General features: G+C 39.6%; 3 protein-coding genes across 4 annotated transcripts in view; 2 read left to right on the top strand and 1 right to left on the bottom strand.

Moving 5' to 3' along the window:
- The window catches only part of slc5a8l (solute carrier family 5 member 8, like), a 39,090-nt gene extending 34,094 nt beyond the window's left edge, over positions 1 to 4,996 (bottom strand). Inside the window, exons 1-7 of the mRNA XM_029114177.2 lie at positions 3,772 to 4,996; positions 2,785 to 2,850; positions 2,451 to 2,502; positions 2,084 to 2,151; positions 1,532 to 1,686; positions 1,296 to 1,436; positions 1,058 to 1,187 (exon numbers count right to left, since the gene is read on the bottom strand). Of these exons, the coding sequence (XP_028970010.1) occupies positions 1,058 to 1,187; positions 1,296 to 1,436; positions 1,532 to 1,686; positions 2,084 to 2,151; positions 2,451 to 2,502; positions 2,785 to 2,850; positions 3,772 to 4,128 (969 nt within the window). The 5' untranslated portion in view covers positions 4,129 to 4,996. The remainder of the gene's footprint in view (positions 1 to 1,057; positions 1,188 to 1,295; positions 1,437 to 1,531; positions 1,687 to 2,083; positions 2,152 to 2,450; positions 2,503 to 2,784; positions 2,851 to 3,771) is intronic.
- A 2,236-nt stretch (positions 4,997 to 7,232) lies between these two features.
- On the top strand, positions 7,233 to 8,796 carry tshba (thyroid stimulating hormone subunit beta a). Its single transcript, XM_010866556.3, has 3 exons — positions 7,233 to 7,289; positions 7,439 to 7,633; positions 8,108 to 8,796. The coding sequence occupies exons 2-3, from the start codon at positions 7,475 to 7,477 to the stop codon at positions 8,387 to 8,389; spliced, it is 441 nt and encodes a 146-aa protein (XP_010864858.2). The 5' UTR covers positions 7,233 to 7,289; positions 7,439 to 7,474; the 3' UTR covers positions 8,390 to 8,796.
- A 2,528-nt stretch (positions 8,797 to 11,324) lies between these two features.
- On the top strand, positions 11,325 to 16,145 carry slc25a55a (solute carrier family 25 member 55a). Of its 2 annotated transcripts, none has more exons than XM_010866555.3 (10): positions 11,325 to 11,438; positions 12,288 to 12,408; positions 12,628 to 12,753; positions 13,498 to 13,553; positions 14,674 to 14,764; positions 14,874 to 14,992; positions 15,110 to 15,299; positions 15,425 to 15,579; positions 15,691 to 15,766; positions 15,867 to 16,145. In XM_010866555.3, the coding sequence occupies exons 2-10, from the start codon at positions 12,386 to 12,388 to the stop codon at positions 16,024 to 16,026; spliced, it is 996 nt and encodes a 331-aa protein (XP_010864857.2). In that variant the 5' UTR covers positions 11,325 to 11,438; positions 12,288 to 12,385; the 3' UTR covers positions 16,027 to 16,145. The 2 variants fall into 2 exon arrangements, with proteins under 2 accessions (XP_010864857.2, XP_010864856.2); XM_010866554.3 differs by having other exon boundaries at positions 15,107 to 15,299.
- The last annotated feature ends 683 nt before the right edge of the window (positions 16,146 to 16,828 follow it).

The raw sequence follows: 16,828 nt of genomic DNA, 5'->3' as shown, positions 1-16,828 counted from the left end.
GCCTACTCCAAAATGTTTGGTATAGACATCCCTCCAAACCCAATATGTGCCATATTTGGCTTTACACAAGAAACTAAATCTCTTAAAGGCAGGGCTTATGCTGTTATAGCATTCACCTCTTTGCTTGCTAGACGCCAGATATTACTCCTGTGGAAGGAACAAACACCACCCACATTCAGTAGATGGATGAGAGACATTGTTTTTTTCCTGAAACTGGAGAAAATTAGATACACACTGAAAGGCTCCATACAGAGCTTTGAAAGGACTTGGACCCCCTTCATGACATACTTTGAGAGCTTACAAAGACCCATACAGGAAACTGACTAGATGATGACCCCCCCCGCCCCCCCTCATCTCCCCTTTTCTCACCCTTGTGATTTAGCATTTATTTATTTCTAATTTACAGCATTTACATTTTTAATTGTAATTTCTTTTTAAATTTTTTGAATGTATTTATTTTATTTATTTATTTTTATTTTTTAAACTGTGTTTATGCTTGTAGGTATTTACTTTATAGTAACATACTTTACTATACATATTAATGTGCCTATTTCTTAGGAAAGACTGTAGGGTTTGGACTGGATGGGGTTGGGATTGGGATGGACGGATTGGATGAGGGTGGGGTGGGTGTTTTGATTATTGCTGTTCTATACCACTTGTACTGCACTTTTGTACGGCCAAGATTTGAACTGCTTTTTGTTCAGAATTGTCTTTTTACTGGCAAAAATCAATAAAATGTGTTAAACAAAAAAAGAAATGTACTTTAGTTATTTACTATCTTAAGTATCTTTACGACTTGATTAGGTGGGAGGAGGTGTCTGCCAGGATGACACACCTTTTCCTTTTGTTCTTTTACCACTGTTATTGATAGTTATCTCTTTTATTGTCCTTCCTGATACAAAGGATAATCTCATTCCATATTGGCTAGAGAAACCCAGCTAGCAACTGAGTTTTTCCCATGTGCATGTAAACCATTAAACAAAGCTATGCTTTATCTATGGTGTCCATGTACAGTTGTCTTCCACACCATGTTAACACTTGTTAATTTTAGATGTACCTGATCAATCGCCCCTACATCACCATTAGTGAGTGGATCACAGTCCTTGTAAATGGAATACATGGTGAGGCCGGAGAACACCGCTAAGCTCACAGTCACCCAGAGACCGACCATGTTGACATACAGTGACCTGAAGGAGGGAGAAAGCAAACGGAATGACATGACGTGATTCTTCAATTACAGATTTTACCAAATGCCATGAAGGCTCCAAACCGTTGTGGAGGGGATAGCTACTCACAGTTTGGCTTGAGTTAAAGTTCTGCAGGAGATGTAACGCTGAACTTGGGACTGGTTGATGGAGTACATGGACACCCACATTAAACTGCCTCCGACCACGATGGTCCAGAATGTGTGACGCTTCAAAGGGTCCGGATCAAAACTGCAGAAGAAGATAACAGGTGGAAGCTCAGGTGAATCTTGAGGAAGCTCATAACGTGATAGTGTTGAAACTTGGACTTCGGACATTGTACTTACTCAAATGCGTCAAGCCTGCCTCCCTGGTAACAATCGTCCCAGATCTTCCCCAGGCCCCCCTGTACGACTGCCCCCCTGGCGATGACGGCCACAAAGCCTGCTAACATGATGAGCATCTGGAACACATCTGTCCATATCACCGCTTTCAGACCTCCCTGTGAACCCCAATCCAACACTGAGTCAGTATGTGTTTGCCTTTCATGCACACGAGATGTGTTCATGCGTAGTTTCTGGTGTGTTTCCCAAACATGACCTGACCAGGAAATCCCCTGCTGGACCTGAGCAATTGGGGAATAGAGTTTGTCTAGGACACTCAAGTCATGGGGGATTACAAAACGTCATTGTGTACATTGTCATAACCTGAAAGAGATGATTTTGGGTGTGTGGGTGGCGTATCCTAGTGGGTAGAGCATGTTATCAGTACTTGAAAGGTTGCTTGATCGAATGCCGGAATATCTGTCTTCCTTGAGCCTGACAGATAATCCCTAAATTGCTCTGGATTGATTCTTAATGACTGGAAATGTTAAAAAGGATTTTAGATGAGCCACTGACCAGCGTACAGTAGATGATGCACACAACCCCAGTTGCCACCAGCACTCCCCAGAGGTCCAGCCCTGTGACTGTAACACACATTCACAGACCAGTGGACGTGACTTGACCAAATAATAGTCCTCTTCCACGAAGATATAGTAGAAACACATGAATCATGCCCAGCAATACTGATGTTGTTTGAATCTGTTCCTAAGCATTTTGATGAAACAATATCATGGTAATACTTTATTTGGATAGTCCTCACTTTTATCGTCAAATCAAAGACCAATTTCATCAGTGGAAAATGTAAAATCTGTCTAATATATCCATTGATCCTCAGTCTAAACACAGTTAATTATATTCTTGTGAATCATGAAGCATTACTTACTTTGATTAAGAGCAAGCGCGGGGGCGTAGATAACCATTCCTGTGTACAGGGCCTTGAAACAAATACAGCCATTAGTTGATTGATGGAAACATATGCTTGATGCACATTCATAAGGTAGAATATCTAGCTTGGATGACCAGATGGCTTCAGAACAGCAGGTAGGGAGAAAAAGGGAGAAAAGCAGATTTTGCAAATGTTTTTAATTAATAGTTTTTTTGTGTTATGGGGATTATTTCTTCCATATCCTTATGATAATAATGCACATAACATCGTTTTTTAAATGTACGATTTTTCCCCATTATTTATGATATAGCAATGTGAACTGTATATTTACCGTTTGGAAGATGTACATGGAGGTCCCAATAGTGCGAACCAACATGTTGTAGCGCATCTCCAGATACTGCAGAGAAAAGCAGCATTTTAGGCAAAACTAGTTTATTTAATTTCTATACTATAATATGTTCCTAGTCAGGAAGTACTGAGAAAGAAAGTTTGTCAATCTGCAGCTCTACAGGCTCAACATTGTTTTCTATGAGGTTGTAAATGGTTGCTTTGCCCAAGTGGTAAATATATCTGATATGTAAATGTATATTTGCTTTCGCAGCAGTATGTCATTCTGTTTATACAAGGTAAGTCAATCAAAATCTACGTAATGTGAACTATTGATAAATAATAGCCTGAAATACAATGACACACCCACTCTTATTGTCTCCTCACAGCTGATCCATTTTAATTTATTGTCTAAGTTTCCCTATGGCCTGTACCCTATTCCTTGTGCCCTACCTCCTATGTTCTATCCCCTACCTCCTATGTTCTATCCCCTACCTCCTATGTTCTATCTCCTACCTCCTATGTTCTATCCCCTACCTCCTATGTTCTATCTCCTACCTCCTATGTTCTATCCCCTACCTCCTATGTTCTATCCCCTACCTCCTATGTTCTATCCCCTACCTCCTATGTTCTATCCCATACCTCCTATGTTCTATCTCCTACCTCCTATGTTCTATCCACTACCTCCTATGTTCTATCCACTACCTCCTATGTTCTATCCCATACCTCCTATGTTCTATCTCCTACCTCCTATGTTCTATCCACTACCTCCTATGTTCTATCTCCTACCTCCTATGTTCTATCCACTACCTCCTATGTTCTATCCACTATCTCCTATGTTCTATCCACTATCCCCTTTTCAGATGATATCCATACTCTTTGTTGTTTGACTGGTACAGAGGACCCAGTAGAATAGTCCCCAAATAAACAGTGTGCTAGTTGCACCTCAAATGTTTTCAGTGTTGTTTATGACCCAGGTATGGTTCATTACCTCATAGGTGCTGGTGATGCCCAGCCGGTAGAAGAGAGGAACAAAGACTTCAGCGGTGATGGTGGACATAATGGCGTAGGAAATGCCAAAGATCCAGAAGGCCGCCCCAAACCGATAGGCCTCGGCCGGCGTGCCAATTACAGTGATGCCAGACATGAAACTAGCAGTGAGGGACATGGCGACGGGCACAGCAGTCATCTGACGCCCCCCCAGTAGGAACTCATCGCTGCTAGTGTTCTTGCGACCGCGGATGGCTTGGAACAGGCCGATGCCTGCCGCCACCAGGACCGTGCCCACAAACACCACATAGTCCCACACAGAGAACGGTGCCACGGGGCCCCCAGTACCCGTTGCCATGGTTAATACGTCCGTCAGAGATCGATCAGTGAGGGACTAAAGCTAATGTCAACCTTTACTATGTAACCAATGTAACTTGTTGTCCGAATCTTTTTTTCACAGGTTGACTGCTTGGCAATTGTGCTAAAATGTAATTTCCTTTGTTTTCAGTGGACAATATTTTTTTCGATGCATGCGAATGGTGTTTGAATTACAGAACAGGTGTCACGCTGATATTTACATTAAAAAGAAAGTACAAAGTCAATCCTTGAAATGAAAACTATTTTTGAAAGATTGAGAAAAACGCTTTTTCAAAGAGAACCAAATTATTGCAGATAAATTATGAGTCAACAATTATTAATACAGATCAGGTGTTAAAATTATGTCAGTTTGTTGGAACTTACAATTAACGTCCATAGTGAAAATACATTTCTTTATATAAATACCCTAGGATCCTGAGAACAAATGTCCAATATTCCTATTCGTTAAATCCTTCCTTACTTGAGTTTGACCAAAGCTGAAAGAACTACCAGTAGATCATCCTCCCGTTAAAAAAATACCTTGTGCTCCACTTTTCACTACAGAAGCTTTGAAGAATTTACTCTTAGTGTCAGCTAACCATAAATACACTGTTAGTTAATCATCACGCAACGACAAAACATACAAAAGTGCCGGCGCACCGCCTTCTGAGATTGTAAAACGAAATGGTCCTTATATCAGACATGACAAGTGTGTTTGACCGATTCCAGCCAATTAAAAACTTTTTTTAACTGTTGGTCTTGTTCTTGTAAACTTGAACAGCATGCAGGGTCAGACTGACACTATTGTACCTGTCTATGCATGACAAAGCTTTAGCACAAAGAAACCCTGCAGCACTCCAAGGCATATCACTCTAACCTTCACAATGATTTGACTTGCTAGAATGGGTGAGATACAAAGTCGGCTTTGAAACAGAAGCCACATTGTAGCAAGTCTTGCAGTCATAGTTCAGCCACCAATAAAAAATAAAAATCCATTGCACAAGCCAGTAGTTTAGAAAAACTAAATAACCTCAAATATTTTAAGCACTTGTTGGTAGGGTGAAAAAAAAGGTAGAGGATTTTGAATCCACCGGAACTATTATTAGATTTTGTTCACTATCCCTATGTCAGTTTGAAATGGGAGGAATACAGTAGGCCTGTGGAAAAAATAAACTTCACACGCCTTTGAGAGCCTGGGATAATCGTCCCTAAAATCATTAACTTCAAATGAAAACACTTGGATAAGGAGCTTCATTGAGGCATGGTGTAAAGCTGTTAGATTGCTGGATATTGGTTAACTTTGTTATCTGTTGCCATTGAAGAAGTAGATTATTACATTTCCTGGAATGTGTAAAAATAACAAGAAAGTGAACATTGCATTTGGACATACATGCCACGTACTGAAATGTTAAGAAACTGTTACCAGATTAGACTGGATAAGACAACATGAAAAATTAAAATCAAATACCTTAGCCTGATAGAACTGGGGGACTTGACATCTGAAATCTATGTAAGCTAGTTATTGTTGACTACAAGATCTATTGTAACCAGTTCTGTAATCTAAGAGTCCAGATTAAATTGAGAACAGATATATGCATTTCATTGGCTTTGAAATGACTGCCGAGGAACCCGGAACAGCTTGTTCATTTATTATTTCATTGCTACAAGTATACTTGTTTCATTTTGTTCAATGTAATCTTATTGTATCTATGATCCTAATCAGGCTAATAGGCCAAAGTCAATGTAATAAAGACGGATAATCTCTATTAGAAATTAATTGTAGCAAGACCAGAATTTGGTATGCACATCTTTACTTTGGCAAAGGATTAGGTAAAAAAAGAAGTTATATTAGTATACTGTAACCAATGAACTAGTAGTGTTTTTTAAAAGCAGTGTTGGAACAGACTGTGTTACTACACCATCTTATGCATTATTTGGACGGTATTGTTCCGCAGGAAGTAGTATATTGCCATCATAAGTCAGAAGTCAAGTTTCTGAGAGTCAACAGTTTGCATCATAAGCGGCTCACAAGACAACAGTTTCGAGCACAGCTGAACACTGGTTGAACTAAGCAAGTCCCAGTTTCAACTGTGAAGAGAAGTCTTTGAGCTGCAGGTTTGACAGGTCCAGTGACAATTAACAAATACAATGGAAATGTAAAGTTGAGTGGCAGTATGCAAAATAAGAAGAGGCTTGTCTGGGCCATGAAGCACTGCCAGTGGACTGCTGAAGACTGGAAGGTCTTAAGGACCGATTAATAAAACATTTTAATCTTTGGTTCCTTATGCAGGGTTTATCTACTTTGATGAGTCTTTGACTTTGATCATTAAATATGATTCCATTATACCTTGTTTGTCTGTTAATTGTTTATTTTTTAATGTTTTAATTTCATAGTAAATGAAAACATTAAACTGTGAATTTCAATAAATAATGGAAAAATGGCCGTGTTCGACCATACTTCAAGAACACACTTTTTTATGATGTAGTTTTCCACAGGATATGTAACAAAATAAAATAAAAATAGGTCTAGCCTTTGAGTGCTGTGGGATGTATAGCTCTGAAAGAAGTGAATATGTACAATTGTGGTTGCATCTGCAATTTTCTCTTTTGGTGTATTGGTGGAACTCCATATTCTGTACTTAAAGGAGTAGTTCACTCTTTCAAAACTTTAATTGAGATTAATCCATACTTCAGTTTTCTTCAAACTGTGATTAAAAATGTAATCTAACTTTAGCCACTGGTAACTTAAAATATGTGTATATTTCTTTTAAAATAGTCCAACTCTTATTTTTTCTTTGTCTTCCTTTGAAATCGGCTTCTCTAATGCCCTCCAGTGGGGACTGCCACATACTACAGCAGAGAATTTGCATGCAAAACAACAAGGTAATTGTAAGGTTATTACAGGTTATAACCCTATAGCACTTTCCTGGTAGGACTTAGTAGTTGTAGAGGATGCCAATTATTAATTAATGTAATTTTCACAAGTGGCCTGAAGTTTTCTGCTTTCCCTCTGTCAGAGATAGGAGATAAGGGTCTTGGAGGGTCAATGTGGATTAGGTTGCAAGTATAAAGACCACCAGGTCCAATGAAACAGAATCATCAGACCTGGAGGTAGTAACATCTACCAGTTGAGTGAGCAGAGTTGACCTGTCAAGAACATCGGTGTGGCTCCTGTTATGCTATGGTTTTATTTTTATTTAAATATACTGGATATCATTGATTTCATAGATGTACTAGTTAGGATTTTGTTAATTTTTTTTCCAACTGCAGAATGTTTGATTGGTTGATTTATTTATTTCTATTCCTCGCAGGTTCTTGTGTGACGGAAAGTTGTTGCTATTTGCAAAATGGAATCATCTGTGGTGATGTGTGGTCTTTGCCTGCTGTTCAGCCAAGCTGTGACCATTTGTGTGCCCAATGAATACACCCTATATGTGGAGAAACAAGAATGTGACTTCTGTGTGGCCATTAACACTACCATTTGTATGGGGTTCTGCTATTCACGGGTAAGTTAGGCTTTAATCGTGACATTATTCCTTTGAAGGAGTGCATAAATTAATTACATTTTCCGTTTTTATCAACCTAAATGTTTGCTTTATTCTTTACCTTTGTATTGTATAACTAAGGTAAAGATAATTTCAGCATACTACTAGCTTCAGACAAGTTCAGTACATACAATGCAGTAGGATGAATAAATGATAGCATATTATGTTTTGCAATGGAGAATAAATGTTAAAATATAAGTATAAAAAATATATATATGTATGTATTAATAATAAACATTTTGGCATGTTAGCATTACACAAAATTCGGCAGGCACTGTTATCCTGAGTAACATACAGTAGTGAGTGCCTACATTTTCAGATTTTTTAATACTGGCACCTAGTGGAAATCTAATCGTGAACCTTGGCATTCCAAGCTCCATGCAGGGCCACAGCAGACCTTACTTCAGCATGTGTGTTTGTGTGTGTGATAACTAGGACAGTAACATGAAGGAGATGGCCGGACCACGGTTCCTAATCCAGAGAGGCTGTACCTACAACAAAGTGGAGTATCGTACAGTCACACTGCCTGGCTGCCCGCTCCGTGCCGACCCTCTGTTCACCTACCCCGTGGCCCTTAGCTGCCACTGTGGCACCTGCAACACAAACAGTGACGAGTGCGCCCACAAGGCTGGCAGTGGAGACGGCGCAAGGTGTTCAAAGCCACTCAGACACGTCTTCCCATACGCTGGCCTGAACAACTACATCCACCCCAACTGACAAAGCTTTCCCATTCTCGGATAGGTTGGCCATGGTAACCAATATAGGTGGCATTAAGAATGGTCTGTTCAAATAGCCTATTCTTCGTGGCAACAATATGGCCACATCCGTGTTGTAAACGCTGTATTTATGTGCTTGTAGTGGATACAGTGAGGATACTGGTTACAGGTTGCCCGTTCTGTGTTAAATACGTGACTGTGCTTTATTTGTTACTGTTTCGCTTACAATCGCGGATTATCTTGGTATTTATCTACCTAGAGGGTTTATCCCTTGTTGCATGTCCTGACCATTTAGTCACTGAGCTATTTGTTTGTGGAGAACCAATACTATGAATGAGTTGTGATTAAAGCTGAAGTCTGTGAATAGTTGTCACTAATCTGAATTAATCACATACTGCACAGGAACGTAGCATGCCGTCACACTCAACACATACACTACAGGCACTGATGGCAATAACATGGTGACTCACAAGACCTTGGCAATTATTTCCTGACTTCACCTCTGTTATCCTGGTAATCTGGTAATCCTGTTCATGTGAGGATAAATGGTAAATCTATTTGAAACATCTAGTATGATGGAAAACCAAAACATTCTAAATTCTAAAAACCTTGAAACAAAGTTCTGTCTCAAAAAGTATAAACAACAGTGTTACAAACTACTGTTGATTTTATTTCAGCAAGTGCACTCACGTACATGATTATATACTTTTTTTATTATCAGTATAAACCCCACATTTTTTGGGGCTCTTGTCAGTGCCTAAAACCTAAAGATTCTTCAAGCAACAATGAGAATCTCAGATGAACCTTATCTTTATAGTGTAATGTACATAATTGTATGGGATTTCATAAAGTTTTATCGGTGTACATCATATCCAAAGTGCTCCCAGTGAAAACGTTGGTCTTGTAGAATTTAATAACAGGAGGATCATGTGGTCGTAAAATTATTAAGTGTTTGGGGAGACAGCCTGGGTATATAATTAAGTTGTTCACAGGGGGAAACAGTGAAAATAATTTTGACTCCCTTGTTTTCACATTGACATGGCTCACAGAGGGGAGTTACAGTGCTGTGGGAGTGATGGGGAGGCATAGACTGGAAATGACCACTAAAATGTAATATCAGCCAGCAATAACTTCAACACCACAAAAGATTAATTCACATTTAAGTAATTTAGCACATGACCCAAAAAATATATATATTACCCCGCATGAGTACTGAACCCACAATCCTGCCGTTGCAAGGACCATACTCTCAGCAAGTGAGCTACAGTACACATGTATACAGAGAGGTCATTTGAATCGTGCTACTATTACATTACCACTACCTTAAAATTGCATTTTGATCCTACTGGATAACTAAAATTGAAAGGATCATTGACAATTCATGACTCATTGACTTTTTTCCTTGTGGTTAGGAAAAGCCTTAATATTAGCATGCAGTGGCCATTCTAGGCTGGGTTTCTGTATAAGCACTTGGTGACAGTTGCTGATTTAAAAAGGCCTTTATGAAAAACATTTGTTTGATTGATAGATGCTGTGCTTCACTATAATATTAAAGAAATACAATAAGACAAGTGGATTATACGTGTTTTTGTTTTCTATTTGCATTCCAATTTACTTTGTACAAACTGGAATATGATACTGTTGACCTGATTTACTCTTAAATAATCAAATGACAATGATGTCAATTGTCTAGCTGACTTACCAGATTGAGTAGTGTTTTGAAGAGCAAAGCCCTGATACAGTAATGAATAAAGCAAATCGTTCAAAATGGAATCTGCCTTCTCAGCATTCTTTCAGAGAGAATTGTGTTAGCTATGGGCATTCAAACAAACCTGTGTAGTTTTGTTTTGGTTGTGTTCCCGAATGGAAATGTTTACCCTGATTGGCTGAAATCCATGTATTTGAGACCATATATTGTACTGTGGTTATGACAAAATATTTGTACTGCTGAAATTACATTGGAAACCAACTGATCATTACAATACTGCAAGTCAGGGGGTTTTCTGGTACTTAGTCAATGTTATTGTCATTCTGGGATAAGGAGGATGAGGACTGAAGTGGAGTCAATTAGCCTTAGAAAAACAATTAGCACAATTTAAGAATAATCACCACAGTTATGTGATATTTTATAGTCACATCCTCCACTTAGAGTATTTTTTTACCATTGAACATATTTGCTTCTCGATACCCTAAAATGTATTTTACAAGAGATGTGACGATTCGTTAGTAGTGATGGGTGGCTCGCAAACAAACGGCTCTTTTTAAACGGCTCTTTTTGGTGAACGTTGGTAATCAAATCACATTGGTGAAAGGAACCGTTCATTTGACTCCATGATTTCATTTTTTTTTTTTTTGCATCAACAACACTTCTTTCAAAGATAAATGACAAAAATATGAATTAAAGATTGGAGATCTGCACTACAGATCTTTGTGCACCACATGCATTTGTTAACATCAGTAAAAATACATAATCTAATAGTTTGGACAGGTTTGATGTTAACCATTTTGAACAGGTATTTCACACTGCAACACAATTCTAGCCAAAGTTTTCATTTTTACATTGGAGATGTAGTTTTATTTGGTTTTGGGGTTATATGTAAAATGTTTTAACCAAGCCGTTCGGGAACCAAATAAGCCTTCCTCTTCATGTGAACGGAGCCAGAAGTGCCAACTCACCGAAAAGACTCGAAACGCCCATTACTTTCGGTTAAGCAACAGCATGACACAGTTTGATAATATGAACGCAATAGGTCGATCGTCTACTGGGCGGGAGCATTATATTTGTTCGGCTATTCATTAACCAATGACATTTATATCTTGTCTTTTCTATATTTCTTCTGTCCCGAACAATAGCGGGGGAGGAGCGTGTGAGTCCAATGTAATTCTACAAACAACGATTGGATGGATTGGAAATGTACTTTCAGCGTTTAGCCCCTCCTTTAGATAAAATTGAATGGAAATTTCCAGTATTGTTAGAAGGCAAAAAATCCGAAGTGAGTAAGGCTGAACCTGCGGTTGCTTTTCTAACGCTTATCTGATATTTTCGTGAAGTGAGTATAATTTGCTAATGTAACTCTGAACCCACTACATGTATTGATGTAGCATGCCACAATTGCTTATTTTATATCAATGCAATATTTATTGAAATAATTGCAGAAGTTCGCAACTGTAGCTAGCCAGCTAATTAGCGCCAACGACGTTACTAATTAGACTACGAGTTCGCGAAACAATGTCGTTACTTGTAATAAGTTAACGTTGCGTTTTAAACTGCCGTTTGTAACACTACAGTAGTTAGAAGTAACAGTTTTAATGACTCGTTTCCGGTAAATGTTAGCTTACAAGCTAACTACTGTAGCTACTTTCGATAACTAGTTACGGAACTGTACTATAGCTGTCGTTAATTTTTAGATTTTCTGTAGTTAACGTTAGTGACTTGGTTGTAGTTAGTAATTAAAACAATGTTAAATATCGTCAATAAAAAAATGAGGTTGAATCTTTGTAAATGTAAGTGAAATTTTTTTTTTTTATTTGAGCCGCACAAAATGAGGGGCGTAACATAACTAGGAAAGTTACTGGAGTTAAATCGTGTTCAAACCCAGCCCTATCCGGAATGCTGCTTAATCGTAGACACCGAGCTGATGATGCCTTAGTCTCATGAGTTCCGGTTATAGGCATGTGGTATTTAGCTACACGCCCACGTGAGTGACGTAGTAAGAGCCATTGTGTAAGCTTAGTACGTTATACCCTCTTGACCTTTTGATGTGTGAGTAGGCGTAGATTTATCCAAAAGCATGTTTGTGTGTAGGACAGGCTTTGTGTTCATTTGGTATAATGTGGCATGTGTAATCAAGTTTCTGATAGGCTTGTCTATATATAACCCCCCTGCTCTTCTCCTCCAGAACTCTGCACAGCAGCTCATTGTCACTTGATCTCCTGGCTGATACTCTTCTCACCACTTACTACAATCTTACTGCTCTGTTCTACATCTACTACAACCATGGCACCCCAGCAGCAGATCAGGTACTGTCCCTTTGTGGTGTTTTCTCTAAAGTTCCTCTTACTGTACAACCTGCAGTTCTGTGTCTTTTATTCTCAATTCAGTTTTTTGGGTAGGCCTATATTGGGGTTTTCTTGTTTAGTTTTATTAACAACAGAAGTACACTGTTTTCAAAGGGGCATCTGTGTTTTTGCTTTTTTGTGGTCACTCTGTAAACCTCAACCAGTTTTCTTTTTTCTCAGCCTTCCTGCTAAACTGATTAACGGTGGTATTGCTGGCATTGTGGGAGTCACCTGTGTATTTCCCATTGACCTGGTAAAGACCAGGCTACAGAATCAGAGGCAAGGCCAGCAGGTCTACAAAAACATGTATGTTGTTCATGCTTTTTTGCCTTCATGTCATTTAATTATTGGCAATTCAATTTATTTATGGTACTTCGTTACATTACTAAATATATATGTGAAGTGTCCTAATGTAGAATGGGATACCGGAGCCAAAAAGCAGTATACTTAAGTGTATTTTGTAAACACTCATATCAATAAATAGTTTAAGTATTATGTAAATGGCAATATGTATCATTCAGTGTTAATGTGGACTCACTCATGTGACAGATTAAGAGAATATCTTCACTGTACTAAAACTGTTTCCAATTATCTATTGTAAGTATCCTAGAGTAGGAAATGAGTCAATTTTAACACTGAATTATTCTATTTAGTGTGCTAAAGTGCTACTTAAGTGATTCCAAAATAATACACTTCAATGTATGGCTTTCTTTTGGCTGTAATTAAGTAAGAACACGGTTAATCCTCGGGCTGTAATTCAAACAACGCGGTTGCCATTGTTGTAGCATAAACTACTGCCAGGCTTCAACTCCCATGTCTGGCGACTGACTGGCGCGTCATTGTCCCATTTTTCCCTGTTGAGTAAGCCAGGGGAATGTGGGAGTGGAGTGGAAATTTCCATCTGCTCTGTGCACCCATTCAGCTGCTATCTCCATTCTAAGCCCCTTGATGCTCTTCAGTTCTCACTGTCACTTTATCTACAGTAGTTGAACTGGGTTCTTAATCTTATTAGTTATCAAACATTCATTCATTAAATGTCTTTTCTCTCAGGATGGACTGCCTTGTCAAAACCGTTCGATCAGAAGGATTTTTTGGGATGTATAGAGGTAAGAGTTCATTTTTAGTAGTAGTTGTATCTGTGGTTATAGCATGTAGCTAGTCAAATGGGTTTATTAGGGACATTGCAAACGAAGATGGTCTAGATGTGGGTTTTTTTAAATATTTTTTTTTTGTTGCAAAAGCTCATTGGGATTTATTATTCACCTAGAGTTAAAGCAGTCAAGTTGCTGTTCAAACAATGAATGGAGTAGTTGCTCATTACTGATTTTGAGAGACAGTCCAATGTTGTCTTCAACATTGTGTCACTAGTGTACTGAGTGTGATGTGCATTTACATCCTTTGCAAATATTGTTTTTATTTCAGTTGAATGAATGCCAGTTGACAATTCACAAATCCTTTTCAAAAGGAAATGGTCTCCTTTAATTGGTCACACACTATCCAATGTTCAGTGAAATTAGTTACTACATTTGCGGAATACTGTTTGGAGCACTGGCACATTTATGATGAGCAACTGACTGTACATAGTGTATGTGGAGAGGAGGTTGGAGCTCGTTTTACAGGCTCCACTTGTGTGCTTGTTTTTTGCATCTGTGTTTTTCATATTACAGACTTGGGTCCCCCTGGGATATTGAGAGGCTAGCCGATATGGCGCAGCCACGCTGGAGGCAAATCATTTAATGGTTCTTACAACACTGCACTACTGTATTTCAATTAGGCAAACATTGTATATTTGTCTTACCTGTTACATATTTTCTTCCTTCCTTTCTTACATATGTGAACATTCTTTTTCCTTTCAACTCTACTTTGTCCTCACTAATGCTTGTAACCACTCTGTTTTTCCACTAATATTTATGACCATTGCTGTTTGGTGTTCTTGGGAAAGCATTTTGTCCTGTAGTAGCGGCTAAGGCTACGCTCATTCTCATGTATCCATTTCCCTCTGGTGTGTAGACTAGCCTACATCTTAAAGTTGCCCCTTCCAATAGAATTGTGTAACTCCATTCTCTCTGCATCCCCTTCAGTGTCCTCTGGTCTCCTCTCCTGTTCTTCTAGTTTGACTTGTTCTTCTGTTTACCGTGTTACTCATGTTGTCTTGAAGTTACTCATGTTGCCGTGTTCCTCGTTGTTCTTAACCTTGGACTGATGGTAAATGTGTTTTGTCTTTAGGCGCTGCTGTCAATCTGACCTTGGTCACCCCTGAGAAGGCCATCAAACTAGCCGCAAATGACTTCTTCCGGCAGCATCTCAACAAAAATGGGCACGTTACCATTTACACTTTAACTATTGAAGACATTCGATTTAGACTTATGTAATCATTCAGACCATTCAATCCCACATGATTTCTAATCTTTTGATTCCTCAAGCAGGAAGGGCTTGACCGTGTTTAAGGAGATGTTGGCTGGTTGCGGGGCCGGCATGTGTCAGGTTATCATTACAACTCCTATGGAAATGCTCAAGATTCAACTTCAGGACGCAGGAAGGCTAGGTAAGCAAGTACACTATCATCTGGGCTGTGAGTAGATGGTGTAAAACACAGGATTACAGCAACAGGCAAATGCCTTTTGTTCAAGTGTATTAATTTCCCTTGTCTTACCCTCAGCAGCTCAGCAGAGAAAGCCAGCCATAATGTCCACTACAAAGCTTGTAGCCGCCAACACAGTGCTGAGCAGGTCCTACAATGTGGGGCCCAGCTCTGCCGTCAGGGCGGTGTCTGCCACCCAGATAGCCCGAGAGCTCCTGCACACAAAGGGCATCCAGGGTCTTTATAAAGGCCTTGGGGCCACCCTTATGAGGTGAGCCCTTGTTACATGTTCGTATAAATTCAAAGGCCTGATATATATTTTTTACGTGTGGATGGGGCTGGCGTGAATTAAACAAGAACATAGTACTTGAAGAGACTTGTTTTCTTGCATTTCAGGGACGTTCCCTTCTCTGTGGTTTACTTCCCATTGTTTGCCCACCTAAACCGGCTGGGCCAGCCCTCTCAAGACGAAGCGGCTCCCTTCTACTGGGCTTTCCTTTCTGGCTGCCTGGCCGGCTCCACCGCCGCCGTGGCTGTCAACCCCTGTGATGGTGAGTTGGGAATCACTCGTTTTGTGATCAATTTGTACTTTGCCTAGTGCTGTGTATTTTTGTAAACGGCTCTAGTTTCTGCGGAAACTAAGTTCCTGCTTTCTATTTCAGTTGTGAAAACAAGACTGCAGTCTCTAAATAAAGGTGTGACTGAGGAGAGCTACAACGGTGTGGTTGACTGCGTCAGGTATGGAGTCACCCATTTTCATGTCCACCTTTTGGCTTGCTCTTTTGTGAGGTCTACTGGCATTAGCTGATGTAATGAGTGTTTTATTTTGTCTCTGCAGGAAGATAATGCATAAGGAGGGACCCTCAGCCTTCCTGAAGGGAGCAGGCTGCAGGGCGTTGGTCATCGCCCCTCTCTTCGGCATCGCACAAGTTATGTACTTCATCGGCATTGGAGAGTTCATATTGGACCAGTCACCACTCAACTACCTGTTTGTGTGAGATGGGGGGCACCGTCTGGCTGTTTGTGGGAGTCTCTCACACCGGATGCATATCCGCAAAGACAAGACTGGCAGCTATACAGCATCAGTAGGTTACCACAAGAGAAGAAAAAAAAAAAAGCATGACTGAGGTGTCAGTGGCTTTGGTGCCTAGAAAAGGCAGAAGAAAAATAACTCTGTTCTTCCTGTATGGTCTAACGACTGTACTTCACTTCCTCCAAATGGTTCCCTGGCTTATTTAATGGGCTGTGACCAACATTTGCACTTAAAAGTGTCAGTTTGCTGAACTGGGGACTGAACTGCAGCAGTGGTGCTGGCTGGAGAAGTCTCTCCTGGTTCGCTCCCTCTGTGAGGGTGTAGAGGCAGGGACCACTTCAACACAGCCTACCACTTTTTCACAGTTTGCATTTTTCATTAATTTTGTTTGTCTGGATCATTTATTTTTGATAAGTTACTATTTCACTTGTGCTGTTGAGAGCAATGGTGTGGAATTCAAGATTCTATAGTCAATTCAAAGTGTAAATCCTGACGAGCCATCAGTAGTTCAGATTCACTCATGTGAATTAAGTTGATTGAGTTGTTCATTTTACTGTGGTTAATGGATGAGGCCAAAGGACTAAAAGCAGCTTTTGTGTTAACCTTGTTTTAAATACCTATGATATTCCACCCAGGTCTTGATTGATGTCAAGGGACCAACCACATAAGGGCTATAACATTTGATGGTTAGCTACCCATGTTAAATCAGTGTTTTACATTCTTAAAACTTGAGTCATTCACATGATGCAGTATATAAGTTAACCTGT

The sequence above is a fragment of the Esox lucius genome, chromosome 17 (genome assembly GCF_011004845.1).
Source record: "Esox lucius isolate fEsoLuc1 chromosome 17, fEsoLuc1.pri, whole genome shotgun sequence".
NCBI classification, from domain to species: Eukaryota; Metazoa; Chordata; class Actinopteri; order Esociformes; family Esocidae; genus Esox; species Esox lucius.
Note: the sequence above shows the minus strand (reverse complement) of the source record. Positions and strands in the feature narration are given on the sequence as shown.